This window comes from Podarcis liolepis, assembly GCF_965112155.1.
Source record: "Podarcis liolepis genome assembly, chromosome: 5".
Lineage (NCBI taxonomy): Eukaryota > Metazoa > Chordata > Lepidosauria > Squamata > Lacertidae > Podarcis > Podarcis liolepis.
Genome location: NC_139556.1, coordinates 96,271,442 through 96,289,461, shown reverse-complemented (window position 1 = coordinate 96,289,461; position 18,020 = coordinate 96,271,442). Strand labels below are relative to the sequence as shown.

The 18,020-nt window shown below is 46.5% G+C and overlaps 1 protein-coding gene across 13 annotated transcripts in view; it reads left to right on the top strand.

Moving 5' to 3' along the window:
* VWA5B2 (von Willebrand factor A domain containing 5B2) overlaps positions 1–17,725 on the top strand; it is a 140,346-nt gene extending 122,621 nt beyond the window's left edge. For 12 of the 13 annotated variants that reach the window (XM_083503836.1, XM_083503829.1, XM_083503831.1 and 9 more), the window contains 12 exons: positions 1,193–1,307; positions 2,052–2,237; positions 2,629–2,827; positions 3,321–3,616; positions 5,236–5,461; positions 6,893–7,240; positions 7,479–7,616; positions 8,287–8,406; positions 11,313–11,384; positions 15,085–15,154; positions 16,050–16,161; positions 17,000–17,725. In XM_083503836.1, the coding sequence (XP_083359962.1) occupies positions 1,193–1,307; positions 2,052–2,237; positions 2,629–2,827; positions 3,321–3,616; positions 5,236–5,461; positions 6,893–7,240; positions 7,479–7,616; positions 8,287–8,406; positions 11,313–11,384; positions 15,085–15,154; positions 16,050–16,161; positions 17,000–17,659 (2,542 nt within the window). In that variant the 3' untranslated portion in view covers positions 17,660–17,725. The remainder of the gene's footprint in view (positions 1–1,192; positions 1,308–2,051; positions 2,238–2,628; positions 2,828–3,320; positions 3,617–5,235; positions 5,462–6,892; positions 7,241–7,478; positions 7,617–8,286; positions 8,407–11,312; positions 11,385–15,084; positions 15,155–16,049; positions 16,162–16,999) is intronic. The other variant, XM_083503839.1, reaches the window with a different exon arrangement.
* The last annotated feature ends 295 nt before the right edge of the window (positions 17,726–18,020 follow it).

Here is an 18,020-nt window from a genome sequence, read left to right as displayed (position 1 = left end):
CTCTGCTCTATGTTGAAAAGTAGAGACGCAGTATCATCCATTAAATAAAGAGAGCTGGATCTGGGTCGGTCTTTATTATGCACAGAAGCTCTGTGCCACTAATAGCCTCATGATTTGCAATACTCAATATTACTTAGCATTTAAATAGCACTTTCAAGCGTTCAAGGAACTTCACATACATTATTTCAGTAATCTTTGCAGCAACACTATAACATTGATCCGTATTCCTATCCTTTCCTGCTCATGCTGTTAACCTCTATGCACGCTAGCCAATTGCTCCTCCGTTATGGTTTCACCTGTTGATTTCTGCCTGCCATGCAGCTATTGAGGACCTAGAGCTTCTGCCCCTAAAAGCTCTTTAAAATGTGTGTACAGTAGAGTTAGCTCGAATCTATCATTGTAGGGGGCGTTCCCCAAACTAGGATTGATTGCTAACCAGCATAGATATGCATAGATAGGTTTGACTATAAAAAAGTACCTACGTGTATGTCATAAGCAGCACTTTGAATTGTGCCCAGAAACAGACAGGTAGCCAGTGAAGATGTTCTAATAAGGGAGCCATCTGCTCCCTATAACCAGCCCTGGTCAGCCATCTATTATGAGAACTAGCCAATAAGCACCCTCTACAGCCAGTGTTTCCCTATCACACACTGAATTTGCACTGTAAACTTGCAGAATCATTTGCCAAACTCAGTCTGGTACAGAAGAAAGGTGTGTTTGTGCTGAATGCAGTAGAGGGCACTTCCAGGCCACCCCCATTGATGTTAGGATGCTGCAAATGTATTTACACTTGTAGTCATAACTGGATTTGTGTGTTCAAATTGCTTCCCAGCCATTAATTATCTGGGTGACCCTAAGCAAGCCTCTGCCTCTCAGCCTTGGCTCTCTAGCAGCCAAACCTCTTACACAGGCTGCGCACACACACCATACATTTAAAGCACATGACTTTCCCCCAAAGAATCATGGGAACTGTAGTTTACGACTCAGAGCTACAGTTTCCAGAATCCATAACAAACTGCAATTCCCACGATACTTTATGGGAAGTAATGTGCTTTAAAAAAGTATGAATGAGATGAAGACTTCAGTGCAGTCTGCTGAGCTCAGAGCGCTTGCCATGGCTTGGCAGTGCACATCCTAATAAGAGTGTGGAACAGGCTGGGTGGTCTGAGGTTCAAGGACTTCTTTCCCACAGGTGTTTTACCTTTGGCCTGGGCTCTGGTGCCTGCCGTAGGCTCCTGCGCGGACTGGCAAAGGTGAGCAGAGGTCGGGCTGAATTCCTAAGCCCAAGTGAAAGGCTGCAGCCCAAGGTACGTGCTGTCTTGCTTCATTGTTGGTATTTTTGACTTGGGTGGTCACCTGTGCTCAGTAGTTATGTGCCATGTCCACACTAGTACAATCACAATTTAACACAGGTGTGCATCAGCTATGAAGGATCCAGACAGCAGTGTAGTATTATCATCCTTCTGTTCAAGAATCCATGCAGAGACAGTGTTGGCAGTCAAGCCATCTTTCAGGATATTGCCACCTGAAAGAGGCTCAAGGAGGTAGGGATGGATGGTCTGTCACTCTCTGTTCTTTCACTTCCTTGTTTTTCCAGTCTTCACATTTCTGCAGAAATTTCCAGACTTTTTAATTTATTTATTTTTTTAAAAAAGCCCTCTTGAAAATTCATCCCTGTTTTGTGTGAATTTCTCCTGATAAACACCTTTTTTATGTGCAGTCTTAACTCCTGCACTTATTTCTGCAAGTAATTTCTCCTCATACAATACATTATTGTACGTTATATTCACCAATATCTTTTAATGCACACTTTCTCCTAACATTTGCAGTTTGGTAAATATTGGTTGATGGAAGAACTGCATTGCAAAGTTCAGATAAGTGCACATGTCAAAGGATGGCTGTTTCAGTTTGCGTATTGTTCTGGAAAGTACAAAATTTGATAGATTGGCCTTTAAATACAAACTTGATCAAATTTCTCATCTGTCCTTAGAATATGGCAACTAGCTGTTAGACATACGAGGGCTGCTGAATATCTCTGGTTTCCCCCCCAGCTGATAAAGTCTTTGAAAAAAGCAATTGAGCCGGCTGTGAGTGACATCACGATAGACTGGTATGTGCCAGACACCATGGAGGCCCTGCTATCGCCCAATGAGATCGCAGCTCTGTATCCAGGAGACCGGCTCATCAGCTACTGCACTCTTTACCACATTGCCAGTTTCCGGGACAAGAAGGCAACAGTTGAGCACCCATTCCCTTAAAACTTGGGCTTGGGGGCGGAATGTGGCCTGGCAGGCCTTTTATCTGGCGCTTGGGACTCTCCCCAGGCCCTGCTGCATACCCTCTTGAGAGAATTTTTGCCTGGCTGTGATGTATTAACACCGAGGGAATATGGCTCTCAGGCTGAAAAACATTCCCCAGCCCTGTCCTAAAAAGTGTGGCTCCCCCTGCTGTGGGAAACAAGGCCTGCGTTTATTTTGTGCCTGGCTCCAGTAGCCACTTGCAGAAAGCCTTGGCTGGAGGAGAAGGTGCCTTTTTGCCTTGTTTCCTTCGTCCCCTTCAGAGCAGAGCCTTTTAAAATATGCCTTCAGTCATCTACTCGCCTTAAAGTTTGGCTGCTTATTTCCCCAGGGCAGAGAGCCGTTGTGCCGGAGTCTATCTAGGGGCTCTGCAGGTTCAGTGTTCCAGTCCCAGGAGGAGGCAACTGGTTTGGAAGGAGCCCATCCACACCCAGCCAGGGAGAGTCAAGAAATTTGCCGAGCCCTTCATGAAATTTCCCGTGAGATATCTCTGGAGTTTTCTGCTGGGGGCACTGAGGAGTCTATGAAAAGTAAGTAGAACTTTGTGGGATGGCGTTTGTTTTCAGTTCTTTCCTCTAGGACTGTCTGGGAATGGAGCAACAATCTGTTGGACTCGCTCTCTTCCACCCTATCAGCCATGACTGATGGATGGTGGAGGTCAGTTGAGGAGTGATGAGAGGCTAGAGCTCTTTGCCACAGCACTGCTTTGCATGTAGGAGGTCCCAGGTTCACTCTTTGACATCTCCAGTGGATGCCAGGCTAAAATTTCCCTTTTCAACCAGGCCTTTAGCCAATTGACATTCGATGCCCATTTAAATGTGTTGTTAGAGAGGGGAGTTATTAGTTTGTTCTTATTTTTACTATGTATTTTGTGGTTTCTATATTGTGATTTTATGGTGTGAACCACCCTGCGATCTGCGAATGAGGAGCAGTATGTAAATGTAATCAGCAACAATAATAATTGTGCCTCTGTATATTATGGAGCGCTCCATGCCAGTGCCTCTGCGTTCTTCTCCCTGGCAGGTGGGGATCCTGTGTCTGGAGGAGACATCTGGAAGCGGATTTACCAGCCCTCCTACATCAAGGAACAGTATGTGCTCACTCACTGCTCAGTCAGCACCGACCACAGCCACGGCTTGCTCTCCCACAGTTCCACCAGCAGCGAGTCCACGGGCTCCAGAGATGTCCCTCCAGAGGGAGGGTCCTTAGCCCAGGCTCTCGAAGGCAGCTCACAGCAAGGCCAGAAGAGTGTCTCCCTGTGCAATTCCTCCACCAAGTCTGCCCCCGTCTCCCAGGCTCCGTCTGGTGCTCCTCCTAAGGTGAGGCATTTCAGGTCCCCTCCACTCCACAGCACCCAGTAGGCTTTGAAAGATGCCTGCTGCTTTATACTACTTTGGGTCTTTTTTTCTAGGATCTTCTGGTCTGTGACCGTAATAAATTTATTCATTCATTCATTCATTCATTCATTCATTCATTCTTTTTTTCTAGGATCAAATCTTCTATTGGAAATGTAAAGGGAGATTTCCCATTCTTCCTATTTTTAGGTAGAGGTATTCACAGCTGGGTGGTCAGAAACATTTTCACCCTCATCCTCTATTAGCTTATTTATAGCATTTTTGCCACCTCTTTAGAAAGGCTCCCAGTCAATTGAAACAATGAGTCGTTCTGACCCAGACACCCTCCCAGTTCCTTTCCCCTTTCCCCCAGGGGTTAGTTTAAAGGCTATTCTGCAGCCTTTTAACACAAAACAAATTCACAAATATTTTCAGACATGAGTCATAGAATCATAGAATCATAGAGTTGGAAGAGACCACAAGGGCCATCGAGTCCAACCCCCTGCCAAGCAGGAAACACCATCAGAACACTCCTGACATATGGTTGTCAAGCCTCTGCTTAAAGACCTCCAAAGAAGGAGACTCCACCACACTCCTTGGCAGCAAATTCCCCTGTCGAACAGCTCTTACTGCCAGGAAGTTCTTCCTAATGTTTAGGTGGAATCTTCTTTCTTGTAGTTTGGATCCATTGCTCCGTGTCCGTTTCTCTGGAGCAGCAGAAAACAACCTGGGCCAGGGCAAGCCCAAAGCCTGTCTCAGAACAAACTGAATGTCAAGGTTTTTGTGACTAGGAACTGAGTTGGCCAGAACTGAGTCTTTTTGACACACTCAGAGGAAGCCATTCTTCTGAATACCAGTTGCTGGAAACTACAGGAAGGGGAGAGTGCGCTTCTGCTTGTGGGATTCCTAGGGGCATCTGGTTGGCCACTGCAACAACAAGATGCTGGACTCGATGGGCCAGGTTCTTCTTATGTTCTTACGTAAATTCAGTTGGCTTTGTAATGTAAGTGTCGAATCTGCACTGGACAACTTAGGCCTCCCATGATAAAACTCCAGAACCAAGGTCTCAGCCTTTCTGAGTATCCTTTGGTGTAATTTGAAAAGTCCTTCATAATTATGGGTCCTTGCTATTTTCAGGTGGGATTCAACCATATATTGACACATTCCGGTCGTGCAATTATAATTGATTGGGAGCACTTGTGCAACAAACCTACTCCCCACTCCCCCCCGCCGAAAACGTACACAGACTTTTTGTGATAAGGAAAGTAATAGCAACGTGAAATTGAAAGGCTGGAGTTACACTTCCTTGATGCAATGTTGTCTCACCTGCCTGCAGACAAATCAGAATGAATGCTTATTCAATAGCCCATGTTTTCAAACTGCCTTGCAAGAAAATGAGGATGAATGTTCCATAAACTGGTTGTTTGGAAGAGCTTTGTGTGTGAGAGGGAGAGAACGGAAGACTATTCCTCAGGTGTAGAGATGCAGTAGGCCCGGCATTAAATCTGCACAAGGGAAGGGCATTTGCTTTCTTACAATGATTTTTGACATGCTTCCTTAGAGTTTTCCCAGCATTGACCTTCTCGCCCTCCTTTTCTCTTAAGGTGTCTGTGGCCCTGAGCTCCGAGGAGCTGGTGCGAAGGAAGAAGGCCTTGGCCCGAGCTGCTCTGTCTGGACGTAGCTTCTCCTCCCCACATGGTGAGCTGGATGCCCATCGGCTTCGCCGAGCCCTAGAGAAGGTGTCCCAGAAGCGGAACCGTTCCCTGGAAGGGAAACTGGATGAGATTGGGCCAGAGTTGCAGAAGATGCGCAGAAGCATTGCTGATTCCAGTGAGTGGTGGGGAAGAACGTGGAAGTCTCCTGTTGGGAGAGCAGAGGGGGCAAGAAGCCCCACGCAAGACGAGAGAGAGCAAGAGTCACTGAGACTTGCATGTGGGCCAGCTATTGAGGGTCCTCCTCCATCTGCAGGGGGTGGCATCTTGGTGTTGGTTATTCTTCCCACTTAGGTCTTATGCAAATTACTAACATCCCTGTTAGTTTATCCCCCACTCCAGTTCTGCACTGTAGCTCAGTGACAGAAGGTCCCAGGTTCAATCCCATAACATCACCAGGTAGAGCTGGGGATGTCCTCTGCCTGAAACCCGTCTTGATATATCTGTATTATCCCCTCCCTGCTCCAAGACTTGGCAGGACTTAGAAGAAGGTCTCGTCCATCCTGGGCGGTTTGTTTGTTTTTGTGGTGATTTTTCCCTCCATACCCACCTTTGACTGGGGAGTTACCTGGGCCAGGGCAAGCCCAAAGCCTGTCTCAGAACAAGCTGAATGTCAAGGTTTTTGTGACCAGGAACAGAGCTGGCCAGCATTGTGTAGAGTGCAGATGGCTGTCCAGAAGAGCGAAGACTGCAGGCCTCGTCTATCAGGAAGGGGATTATGGTCAGATTGTAAGCCTTCCAAGTCTGGGGAGACTACTTTGCAGGATTTGGAGCCAGTAGGTGCCAGACTAGTCCTGGCAGGCTCAGGTGCCATTTCTGTTGGCAGGGGAAAATGCACCTTTCCTGCTGACTTTGGGACCAGAGATTAGCTACTAAAACCTTCTCATCATTGAAGCAGAGTCCCATATGGTTGCAAATGCCTCATGCTCAGTCTGCAAGCAACTGCCTTGCTATAATCCATGGATGGGGACCCTGCAACCCTTTGGATGCTCTTGGACTCTAATTCCCATCACCCCGGCCTTTGGCTATGCTGGTTGGGGCTGATGGGAGTTGGTGTCCAGCAACATCTGAAGGGCCCCATCCCTGCTGTAAATAACCGTTGAAGGCACTCTTGGATCCTTCACTTGCAAAGGTTCCTGTCATACCAGCTATTGTGGAATCTAAAGGCTCTTCCACACTTGTCCCATGCCTAGAAAACAGGGATTGAGGTGGTTTTCCCTTTTTGAGGGATTGAGGTGGTCTGAGCCGTTTTCCCTTTGCCCCATCACTTTCCCCCAGAAACCCAATCTTCAGTGCCAAATCAGAGCAAATGTCAATCTGGAGAAAACCTGATTGACATCATTTGCTCCAATTCATCAGTGAAGATTGGGTTTCCCCAGGGGGAAAGCAGCAGGGCAAGTGAAAGTCTCTGAGTGCCAAACTTGGGGGTGTGTACACTCCTAACTGGGTGCTTGTGAGCTTCCAGAGATGTCTGTCTGCGGGAGACTCTATCCTGTTGCAAAACCTGATGAGCCTCGTGTGTGCATTCCCATGCCTTGCTCTCTCCTAGGCAACCTACTGTCACCAGCCCACCTAGACTGGGACACGCTATTGGAACCCCCATACCTTTTCAGCCCATCACCAGCAACTGAACGAGGAGAGTGTGACAGCAGCGCCTGGCCGCCTCTCCGGTGCCAAGTTGTGATCCATGGACTCAGTGCAGGAAAACCGGTCTCTTGGGAAGTGACAGCTGCCCTGGATTCCCTGCTTCTTGCCAAAGACAGCCAGGCCAAGGAGGAGCCTTCTCAGTGGCAGCAGCAGAATAAGGGCTGGGACAAACTGCTTCACCACTTGACTGCTGGCTCCGTCATCCGGGATAATGAGAATGTGTCTCAAAGGGAAGCTGAGATTGAACATGGTAAGCCTGCCCTTCCCTTCACTCACCCATTCTGCCTCAAATTTGACTACTTAAACAGATGATGAGTATGAATCGGGTTATTAAATATGGGCTTGGGTCTTGTTGCAAAGCTCATTTCTGAAGCCACAAAGAATATGGACTTGCTTAAAGACAAGCATACATAACTTTGCCTACCCTGTATCCCAAATCCCCCTTCCCTCTTCACTGTAACCAGCCCTGTGATTCTGCCCCTCCAAAGGTTTCTCACGAAGATTCCGCGTTAAGGCTGTCCAGTCCAGCAAAGCTTGCAACACACCTTCAATATATACCTCTGTGGTGCCTGTTGATGCTTCCACCCAGGAGATCTTGCCCTCTGCCCTTGAGGTTCGAAGCACAGGTAGGGCTGCTTGGAGTGCATGTGCAGAGCTCTGCTTCTTAGGTCAGAATTTGAATCCCCAGGATTCACCAGGGATCTAGTTTTGAGAAAAAATTCTATCATGAGAGCTAGAAACTTTTTTTAAAAATTCAGTTGTCCAACAGATTGCACAATCATGTTCTTCCACTGTTCCTTCCTGAAGTGCTCAAAATCTGGAGCAGCCTGTCTTCATTTGTTTTCCCTTGGAAGAGACAGGAGTCCAGCTGCTTACAGCCTCTAACCTGCCTGTTTAAACATATCAGGATTGAGAAGGAATGATAGTGAGCAGCAATTAGACTCCACTGCAGGATTGCAGAACAAAACTGGCTGCTTTCACCAGCATCTTTTGTTAGCAAACTTCTGAAAGCAGCCCAAATATTTACAGACATTTCCACCATACAATTTTGGTACATTCCAGGTTTCATCAGGTATCTAGGGTGGCATGTTTTCCTGCTGCAGATGACTGCATCAACTTTAACTAGCTGCTGAGTGAGGGGGTATTTTCCAGTGGCAGCCAGGAATATACCTGTCTGCAGAATGTAGGCTGTATTTATTATTAGCTCAATAAAATCCATGCAGAGAAAAAGAGATTGTTCTGCAACTGAATATACACAGTGCTGGCCCCACAACTATCTCTAAAATATTCTTCCAGTGGGCCTCTTCAGCCACCAGCAAGGATCCTATTCTGGCAGCCGGCATCAACACAGTTGCTCAGCAGGTCTGGGGCGGAGGCAGGACTCAGAGGACCTGGATGATGCTCCTGTTTCTGCAGGTACTAGTGTCACTTCACCTGTCTAAGGAGCCCTTTATCTACATGACACAAGGACCCCCGGGAGGCAGTAGATGGAGAAGAAGCAGAGAAACAAATACAAATCGAGGAATTTAGTGCTATTATTAGTAGTAGTAGTATTATTCAATTTCTTACCCTCCCTCCACCACAAGATCCTGGGTCAGGTTATAGCAATTTAAAGATACAACATTAAAATCAGTTTAAAACAAATTAAACCAAAAGAATAGGGCCCAAAAATATTTTGCACTCCAGTCTTCGAGCAGTGCAAGATTTCAGGGGTTCCAGGTGCTTGCCCAGGGTTTGTGTTTCCTTTGGGAATGAAGCACAGCAAAGACTGCGGTGTCTTTAGGATATGTGAAAATAAAAAAATTCCTTCCTGTAGCACCTTAAAGACCAACTAAGTTAGTTCTTGGTATAAGCTTTCGTTTAGGATATGTGGTTTATTTACACATATATACAACCTGAGCCTACGATGGAGGAGTTCATAGCATTAGCACCCCAAAAGTGTCTTTCTACTCCCACAGCCACAGCCCTGGATTCAAACAGACACCCAACATTGCTCTGCTTCTCTGTCTTCTCCCAGCTTGCTGCTTTACATCTGCCCATATCACTGCAACTATTTCAACTCTAAATTCCAGCTCTGTCTTTCTAACTATCCACGAGTTGAGGGAGAGGCTGCACCCATTTGCCATCTCCCACAGAGGCCCCTCCTTTGTTCTCCTTACGCCTCACCAGGAGGCTAACCTGGCTATTTCAGACTTGATTAGATTTTAACACTTGCTGGATCCAGGGGTTAGTGGGGTCTGACATACCACTTAACACCCCAAACTCATAACGCTATACTTCTCCGGTGTCAAAGGCCCAGGGTAAAGAGGTACATCTTCAGCATTCTGCAAAAACTTTTTTAGCGAAGGTACCAACACACCTCCTTGGGGAGGGAGTTCCATGATTTAGAGGTGGCCACAGAGAATGCCATCTCCTGGGTGGCCATCTCCACCCCCGAATTTCTGACAGTGGAGAAGCCTCGGTCCAGTATACCTGAAGGAGTGTCTCCACCTCCATCGTTCTGCCCGGACACTGAGGTCCAGCGCCGAGGGTCTTCTGGTGGTTCCCTCGCTGCAAGAAGCCAGTTTACAGGAAACCAGGCAGACGGCCTTCTCGGTAGTGGCACCTGCCCTGTGGAACGCCCTCCTACCAGATGTCAAAGAGAAAAACAACTATCTGACTTTTAGAGACATCTGAAGGCAGCCCCGTTTAGGGAAGTTTTTAATGTTTAATAGATTATTGTATTTTAGTGTTTTGTTGGAAGCCGCCCAGATGGGCGGGGTATAAATAATATATTATTATTATTATTATTATTATTATTATTATTATTATTATTATTATTATTATTATACCAAGAGGCCCCCTGCTGTCATCCTTAAGAGTTGAGAGGGTCTTTAGGGAAGGAGGAGACCTTTCCAGTATTTGGGGCCTAGGTCTTTTTAGAAGGCTTGAAACACCAAGTGAGTGATCAGTTGTAGCAGTGGAACCAGTGTAATTTGCATCACCATAGGAAAAGAAATGCTTGATGAACCCAAGCTATATGTGATGCAGGAGAGGTGAATATGCCTTTAAAAAGAAAAGCAAAAATAGCTCTGCTTCCCAGCAACAGCAGGTAGCAGTTTGAACATTGGGAAACTGACCTGCTAATGATGAGAGCACTTGGATGATTTTGTCATGAAAGATTAGTGAGAGCTGCATGGCCTCCCTGTTAGAAATGTGCTCTGTAGGGTAGGGTCAGCCCTTTGACATCTCCCTTCTCTGCAGCAATCCAACATAGCATGTCGCTCCTTTTTGAAGATAAATCATGAGCAGTGCCTGATCATTTGGAGGCATCATAGCTGGGGAAGTGCCATAGCTCAGTGGTGGCCCCTCTGATTTGTATGAAGAAGGTCCCAGGTTCAGTCCTGACATCTCTAGTTAGGGCCTTGGAAGATTCCCCTGCCTGAAACCCTGGAGATCCACTGCCACTCTCAACATCCCTGACCGCTGGGTCCTGCCAACTAGGGATGATGGGAGTTGTAGTCCAACAACAGCTGGAGACCCAAGTTTGGGAACCCCTGGTCTAGATGGTGCTGAGTTAGGTGGAGGAACAATCTGACTCAGTTTAATGCAGCCTCCTGTCTTCCTGTGAACAGGTCCTTTTAACACACTTCTTGATATAGCAGTATCAGTCCCAACCTGCCACTATTGACTGATCACAGAATTCTCTTTTGCAGGGGTGGGAAATGGAATATGGCTGGTGGGCCTCCCCTACCCGCTGTGGGCCAAGTTTGACAAGTGGTGGAGTTGCAAGAAAATAAAAAACTTTTGGGACCTCATATATAATGAATTTAAAAAATTATTCAAGATAATGTTTAACAAAAGACCAGAAGTCTTCCTCTTAGGTATAATGGCACCAGTGACATCAGGTAACCTGCTTTTGCAGCTGATTCCCAGGACTTGCAAAGTTCCGCACCGGTGGGCATAGTTTAGCCAAAATATTCTCTTGGGCCACATGGAGAGGTCTGGCAGGCCTTGTTAAGCTGGAAGTTCCCCACCCCTGCTCTTTTGGATCAGCATGAGCTTTGAGCAACCCAATTTCAGCTTCTGATTCGCATCAGTTTCTTTCTGTCCTTATATTCTGTGTGAGTCTGCTTTGATCTTGTACAGCTGCCATTAACTAGTTAGATACTGTTGTTGTTTCTTGTAAACCACTTAGAGGTTTTATTACAATGAAGCAGTATATAAATGGATAAAATAGCCAGCTAACAAAATAATAGATTGAATGCCCCCGACTTCCCTCCAGTTCTCTGCAGGTTGTATCAGTTGTTAGTCTGATGTCAGGAATTTTCTTTACTTCCTAGAACGAGAAGAGATTCCTTCTTTTCCTGTTAGTGTCACTTCTGTCAACCAAGAAAAGCAGAACTGTCATGATGGTAAGTCTTACAGCAGAGTTTGGAGGGTGTGAAGGATCTGGAGAGGCTGCATTAAACCATGTGCTTTAATACAGGCACCCCCAACCTTTGGCCCTCCAGATGTTTTGGCCTACAACTCCCATGATCCCTAGCTAACAGGACCAATGGTCAGGGATGATGGGAATTGTAGTCCAAAACATCTGGAGAGCTGAAGGTTGGGGATGCCTGCTTTAATAGATTTAGGGTGCCTAAATCTATCAAGCACACACCACAAACTTAGGTTTGTGCAATTAAAGTGGTTTAAAGGGCTCTATCACCCTAGCTCAGGGGTCTGCAACCTTTAAGACAAAAAGAGCCACTTGGACCCGTTTCCGAAGGAAAAAAAACTGGGAGCCACAAAACCATTGCAACATTTAAAACAAATATATCTCCGGAGCCGCGATCTGACAGCGGGCGGGAAGGTGACATTGGGACGGTGCGTGACTAACGCACGCACCGCCTCCATGCGATGTCACAGCCAGTACAGCGCCCGCCACAGTGGCGAGTGTCGGGGTGCACAATGCGCCTCCTCCCCTCGCTAGTATCTGCCCCGGAGCCGCGGCAAAGGTGTAAAAGAGCCACATGCGGCTCCGGAGCCGCGGGTTGCAGACCCCTGCCCTAGTGCAACAAATCCACTTTTTTAAAAGCAAGTTTTTATGCAGTTTGGAAAGCGGAGAAATGCACTGAAAAGTGTGGGATGAACTAATGCCTAACCGGAAGATATATAAATGCTTCACAAGCAAATCAGGACAAATGCAAGACAAGTACTCCTTGTCATATAACTGCTCTGCTCAGAAATCAGAAGACCAGATATAATTTAATCTGCAGGAGAGAAAGGATGAACGCAAGAGCCCACATCATCTGCAAGAGCCCACAAACTCTACCCCTATTTATTTATAACATTTCTCTCCCACCTTCCCTTCTATTTTTTTTTTCATGCATAATTTTTATTAGTTTCCAAAAATCAAAACACAGAATAAGCTGTTTCAATATTCATATCAATTCACCAAAAGAAAAATAAAAGACTTCCTTCAGTCATTCCACGAATCGTCCAAAATAACAGTAAACAGTATATCCGCGTTTCCATGTTTGTAATGCCTTAAGTCATTCTCATTCTTCCATTTTTTTTTTTTTTTGGCATTACCCTTTACCTCTTACAGAGCACCTCTGAAACCTACTAGTGTTGTCTGTTCATCAATTAGGCTTTCCAGATATTTCGTAAAACTTTCCCAATTTTTAACAAATCTCTGATCTTTTGTATATCTGATTTTACCTGTCATCCTGTCCATCTCCACATAATCTAATAGTTTGGATCTCCATTCCTCCGTTGTCGGTACACTCTCTTGTTTCCAGTTTTTAGCTATTAAGACCCTTGCTGCAGTTGTTGCGTATTGGAACAATTTGTAATCTTTCTTCTTTATCTCCTTTCCTACCAAACCTAGTAGAAACGCCTCGGGTCTTTTAGCAAAGGTGTATCTTAACATTTTCTTCAGTTCATTATATATGCTCTCCCAAAACTCTGTGACCTTTCGGCATTCCCACCACATATGGTAGAAAGTCCCCTCCCTTTCCTTGCATTTCCAGCATTTGTTACAGGATCCGTACATTTTGGCTAGTTTAACCGGGGTCAGGTACCAACGATAAAACATTTTCATTAAGTTCTCTTTAAGTGACACACAGGCTGTAAATTTAAGATGTTGTTTCCAGAGTTTTTCCCACTCTTCTAAGTAAATGTTACGACCAAAATCTCTGGCCCAGTGCGTCATTACCGCCTTGACCTCCTCGTCAGCTAGGTTCCAGTCCAGTAAGTACTTGTACATTTTTGATAATATTTTTGTATTATTCCCCAAAATCTCGGTTTGAAATCTGGAATTTTTGTCGGCGTAGCCTTTATCTTTGGCGTCTTTCCTAAACATATCATTTATCTGGTGGTAGTGCAGCCAATCGTGTACTAGAGGTTTAACCTGTTCATACGGCCTTATTTTCCACTTTCCTTCCTCTTTCATTAACAGTTGTTCATAGGTTGCCCAGTTGGCTCCCATATTGATCTTTTTGATAGCCATAACCTCTAACGGAGATAGCCATTGGGGTGTTCTGGGTTCTAGCATGTCTTTATACCTTTCCCAAACCTCCAACAGAGGGCCCCTAAATATATGATTCCCAAATCCTTTGTGGCCCTTCTTCCGCCCATGCCAAAGATAGGCGTGCCACCCATATCGGTTATCGTGGCCCTCTAGGTCTAACACTTCACTGTCTTCTAATTTTATCCATGCCTTAACCCAGCATAAGCAAGATGCCTCATAGTATATTTTCAGATCAGGTAGGGCGAAGCCTCCCCTTTCTTTAGTATCCGTCAAAATTTTAAACTTTACTCTCGGCTTCTTCCCCTGCCAGATAAATCTGGAAATCTCTCTATGCCAGGCTTTAAATATCTTTGTACCTTTGATAATCGGGATGTTTTGAAAGAGAAATAAGATTCTTGGTAATACCGACATTTTAATTGTGGCTATTCTGCCCCAGAATGACAGTCTAAGCCGACCCCACGTTTCTATGTCCTTCTTAACGCCTTTCCAAACCATTTCGTAATTGTTTTTAAATAAATCTATGTTTTTTGGCGTTACCCATATCCCTAAGTATTTCACCTTCTTTGTTACATCTATTTCTATTTCTCTTTGTAGTTCCTCGATTTCATCTGCCTGCATATTTTTAACTAATATTTTTGTCTTCCTTTTGTTTAATTTAAAGCCTGCCACTTCTCCAAACTGATCGAATTCTCTGAGTACCTCTTTCGTTGAATCCAATGGATCTTCCATTGTTACGACCAGGTCGTCTGCGAAAGCTTTGGTTTTGTGTTCGTGCTGGCCGACCCTGATACCTTTAATTCTTTTGTTGTCTCTGATGGAATTCAATAAAACCTCTAATATCATTATAAATAACAGTGGGGATCCCACCTTCCCTTCTAGGAGCTCTAGGCAGCACACAGAGTGTTTCCATTCCCCATTTCATCCTTACAGCAATCCTGTGGGATAGGTTAGGCTGAGAGATAGTGACTGGCCCAAGGTCACTCCATGAGCTTCATGGCTGAGGACTTGAACCCTGATCTCCCAAGTCCTAGTCGAACTCTCTAACCACTGCACCACATTGGCAAAATCAAGTTCTACAGCACTAAAAGCGGGGTTTTGTGCTCTGTGTACTTTTGCTTTCCTTCTGTAACTTATTTTGCTTTTGCTATAGGGAGAGAATAAAGAGCTTTGCTGTGCATCAACTGGGAGACCCTAAGCAAATGGCATTAAGATGCAGCCCTGCCAATAAAGCTGCAGCTACCATAGCCAGCCCTGTGGAAGTAAAGCTGTGTGGTCTCAGTGAAGGCTGGTCTACTAGAACAAATGGGGCACTGCCACACCAACCTCAGCCTGCCCTCAACCAGTCCCCACCTGCCTGACTTCTGACTTACAGTCTAGAGCACTGGCTCTTCCTCCTTCGAGTCAGTGTTGCCTTTATAAAACTCAGAGGAGGATTTGGACAAACCTAGAATTGGCTGGCTTTGCCTGGCATTGGTCGTGGCTCTACATTCTCTCAGTCACCATGCCTTCCACCCCCACCAGTCCCCATGGGCACGACTGGTCTCCATCTCTGTTTGCTATTTTGCAGCTCCTAACCAGTTGCTTCCTTTCTGGTCTAGGTGTCGATTCCAGTCCCTCTCCTGTCTCTGTGGGCTCCCAGAAATCAATGGAGAACTTTGTGGGCTCCAGGTGAGTCTTCTAAGGCTGGGAGATGCAACAGGCTATTTTGCAGGAAGGTCGTTCTATTGACCAACCATTCTGAGAGTGTTCGCAATATCATGCAACACCAATTGTAATCCTTAAGAGTTTATCATCTTTTTTAGGATCAACAGAGAATTCACTGTAGGTATTCTCTACAAGTTCCCAGCTGAGTTAGCTCTGGAAACTCTCCCTTATCGTCTAAAATATTAGCACCATCTACATACTAGGTGCTGTACAAAATACGTAACTGAGAAAGACCCAGCCCAGAGCGTTTTGTGGTCTTCGATAAGGTGGAAAGAGCAGGGAAGGATCAGGACAGAAGACACAGTTGCTTCCACTACTAGATCTTTGTGGAGCAACAGAGATGCTGAAGCTCTATTTTCTATGAGTAATGTTGTTGTCTTCCACCCAGCATTTGGGGTTTTACAACACATTTTGAAGCCTGTTAAAGCTTCAAAAGATAATCCTTCCTAGAGAGGAAAACCACACCCTCCAACCCACCCTGTACCTGCTAATATAAACATGCTTGAGCACCTCCATTATATATAGAGCCCCACACGGGAGGGTGGAAGGCTCCACCTAAAAGTACTCTGCTTCAGTTAACCTGGCATGGGCTAAAGGAAGCTGGCCTGCAGTCCATCTTTCTCAGTGCATGCAGGACCCAGTCTTATCAAGGTTAAGAGCCATTGAGAACTACCCCTATGAATGGAGGCAGTATACCAGATGCTGGGGAACAGGGTTGTTTTCATGCTTTGCTTGGCCCATCCAGCTTTGCTTGGCCACTGTAAGAAACAGAAGGCTGCACTATAAGAGTCCCTAGCCTGATCAAACAAGCAGGTAACATCACCATGACATTTCACCTGGGTGACTCTGGTCTCTGCAGATTCAGCATCAGCCGGCGACGGGGTCAAGGCCTGGCACTGCGTCCCCAGTGTCTGACCCCTGAAAGCGAACTCTCCTCTTGTGACAGTGCCATTCAGGACTATCTCCCACTGGTAAGCCTCTCTTCCCCTCTCCATTTCCACTGCCTAGATCACTGCAGCATCGTTTTATCCCACATTGGTTGCCCATCTTATGTGATTTCTGCTGGACTTTTAATTATATTTATAAGGTTTCTTCCCTGCCCTTCACTATAAGGCCCCAGGGCTGGTGTCAACAGTTTAATATGCAATTATATAACAGATAAAATCATTGCTATTATAGAACAAATAAGACTGTTCTGAATGAACCAGAAGAGTACAGTGGTGCCTCACAAGACGAAAATAATCTGTTCCGCAAGTCTCTTCGTCTAGCGGTTTTTTCGTCTTGCGAAGCAACCCTATTAGTGGCTTAGCGGATCAGCGCTATTAGCGGTTTAGCGGCTATTAAAGGCTTAGCGGCTAAAAGGCTATTAGCGGCTTAGAAAAAGGGGGGGAGCGAAAAAAATCGCAAGACTCGCAAGACGTTTTCGTCTTGCGAAGCAAGCCCATAGGGAAATTCGTCTTGCGAAGCGCATCGAAAAACGGAAAACCCTTTCGTCTAGCGGGTTTTTCGTCTTGCGAGGCATTCGTCTTGCGGGGCACCACTGTATGTAGTTCCCAACTACAATTCCCATCGCCCTCAGCCAGCAGTGTGTATGATCAGGGATGATGGGAGTTGTAGTCCAGCAGTATCTGGAGGGCTAAAGGTTCCCTAGCCTTGGCACAACCCATAAAAATCTCTGCTGCACAAGCCTTCTCAAATGAAAGGGAGTTGCAAAACAGCTTTGAACTTGCACAGAAGCACTTCCCACTGAACTGTTAAGGGACTCAGAAGGTTGGCTTAAATGCACATCCAACTTCTCCCTTGTAACAGGTGCGGCTGCAGCAGGCCCCCGGCATGTTCCAGCTGACCGATTGTTTCTCGGAGGTCGTTCAGATCCCACTGGACCGCTTGCGCCGGGCCTCTCCCTATGCCTCCCACCGTGCCAGCCTCAGCCCTGCCTCCAGCACCTCCCCTTGGGCACTCATAGCCAAGGCCAGCCCAAGGCTAACAGCAAACCAGCCTTCCCTGGATGGCGGTGAAGTAGTTGGAACGAGCAAGGAGGGAGCGGTGGAGCCAGGATCGCCACACTCACACAGCACCTGCTCAGATGTGCTGAGCGCTGCCGTGTGGGCACAGGCAGACAGCGGGCGTGGCTCCGAGACCGACGCCTGCGACCATTCGCCGGATGCCTCTGAAGTGAGCATCAGCCTGCAGGAGATGTGCCCAGATGCAGAGGAAGGGGACCTGGAGAGCATGAGCTGGGCCACAGCTGTGGCTTTGGCCTGGCTGGAGCACCGCTGTGCCGGGTTCTTTGTGGAGTGGGAGTTGCTGGCAGCCAAGGCCGATTCCTGGCTGCGGGCACAGCAGCTGCCAGAAGGTGTGGATGTCGCCGCTCTCAAAGGGGCAGCACGTCAACTCTTCCTGCTGCTCCGCCACTGGGATGAGAACATCAAGCTGAACATGCTGTGTTACAACCCAAACAACGTGTGAAGGAGTAGTGAGCAGGCCAGGCCGTTGGTTGCGGGTGCCAATAAAGAGATGCGATCAGAGTCTAGAGCGGCAGCGTGTTCTTTCATTGCCCAGGTCTTTGGGTGACTCTGTGTCCACAACAGCAATGCTTTTTCCAGATACCTCCAAAATTACTGACACTTGAGTTGCTATAGAGAGCCAGGGCTAGTCTCTTGATTACCCTGGTCTATTGGGTTGGCCTGATTATATCCAAAAAGGGGAGAGAGAGGTGTGCCACAGGGAGTGTTATCGCAAGCCTGTTTTGCACAGCCTTGACTGCTGAAATGAGTGGGAAAGGCTCTCCTTCCACCACAGCAGAAAATTAGCTTATTCCCAGTAAAAA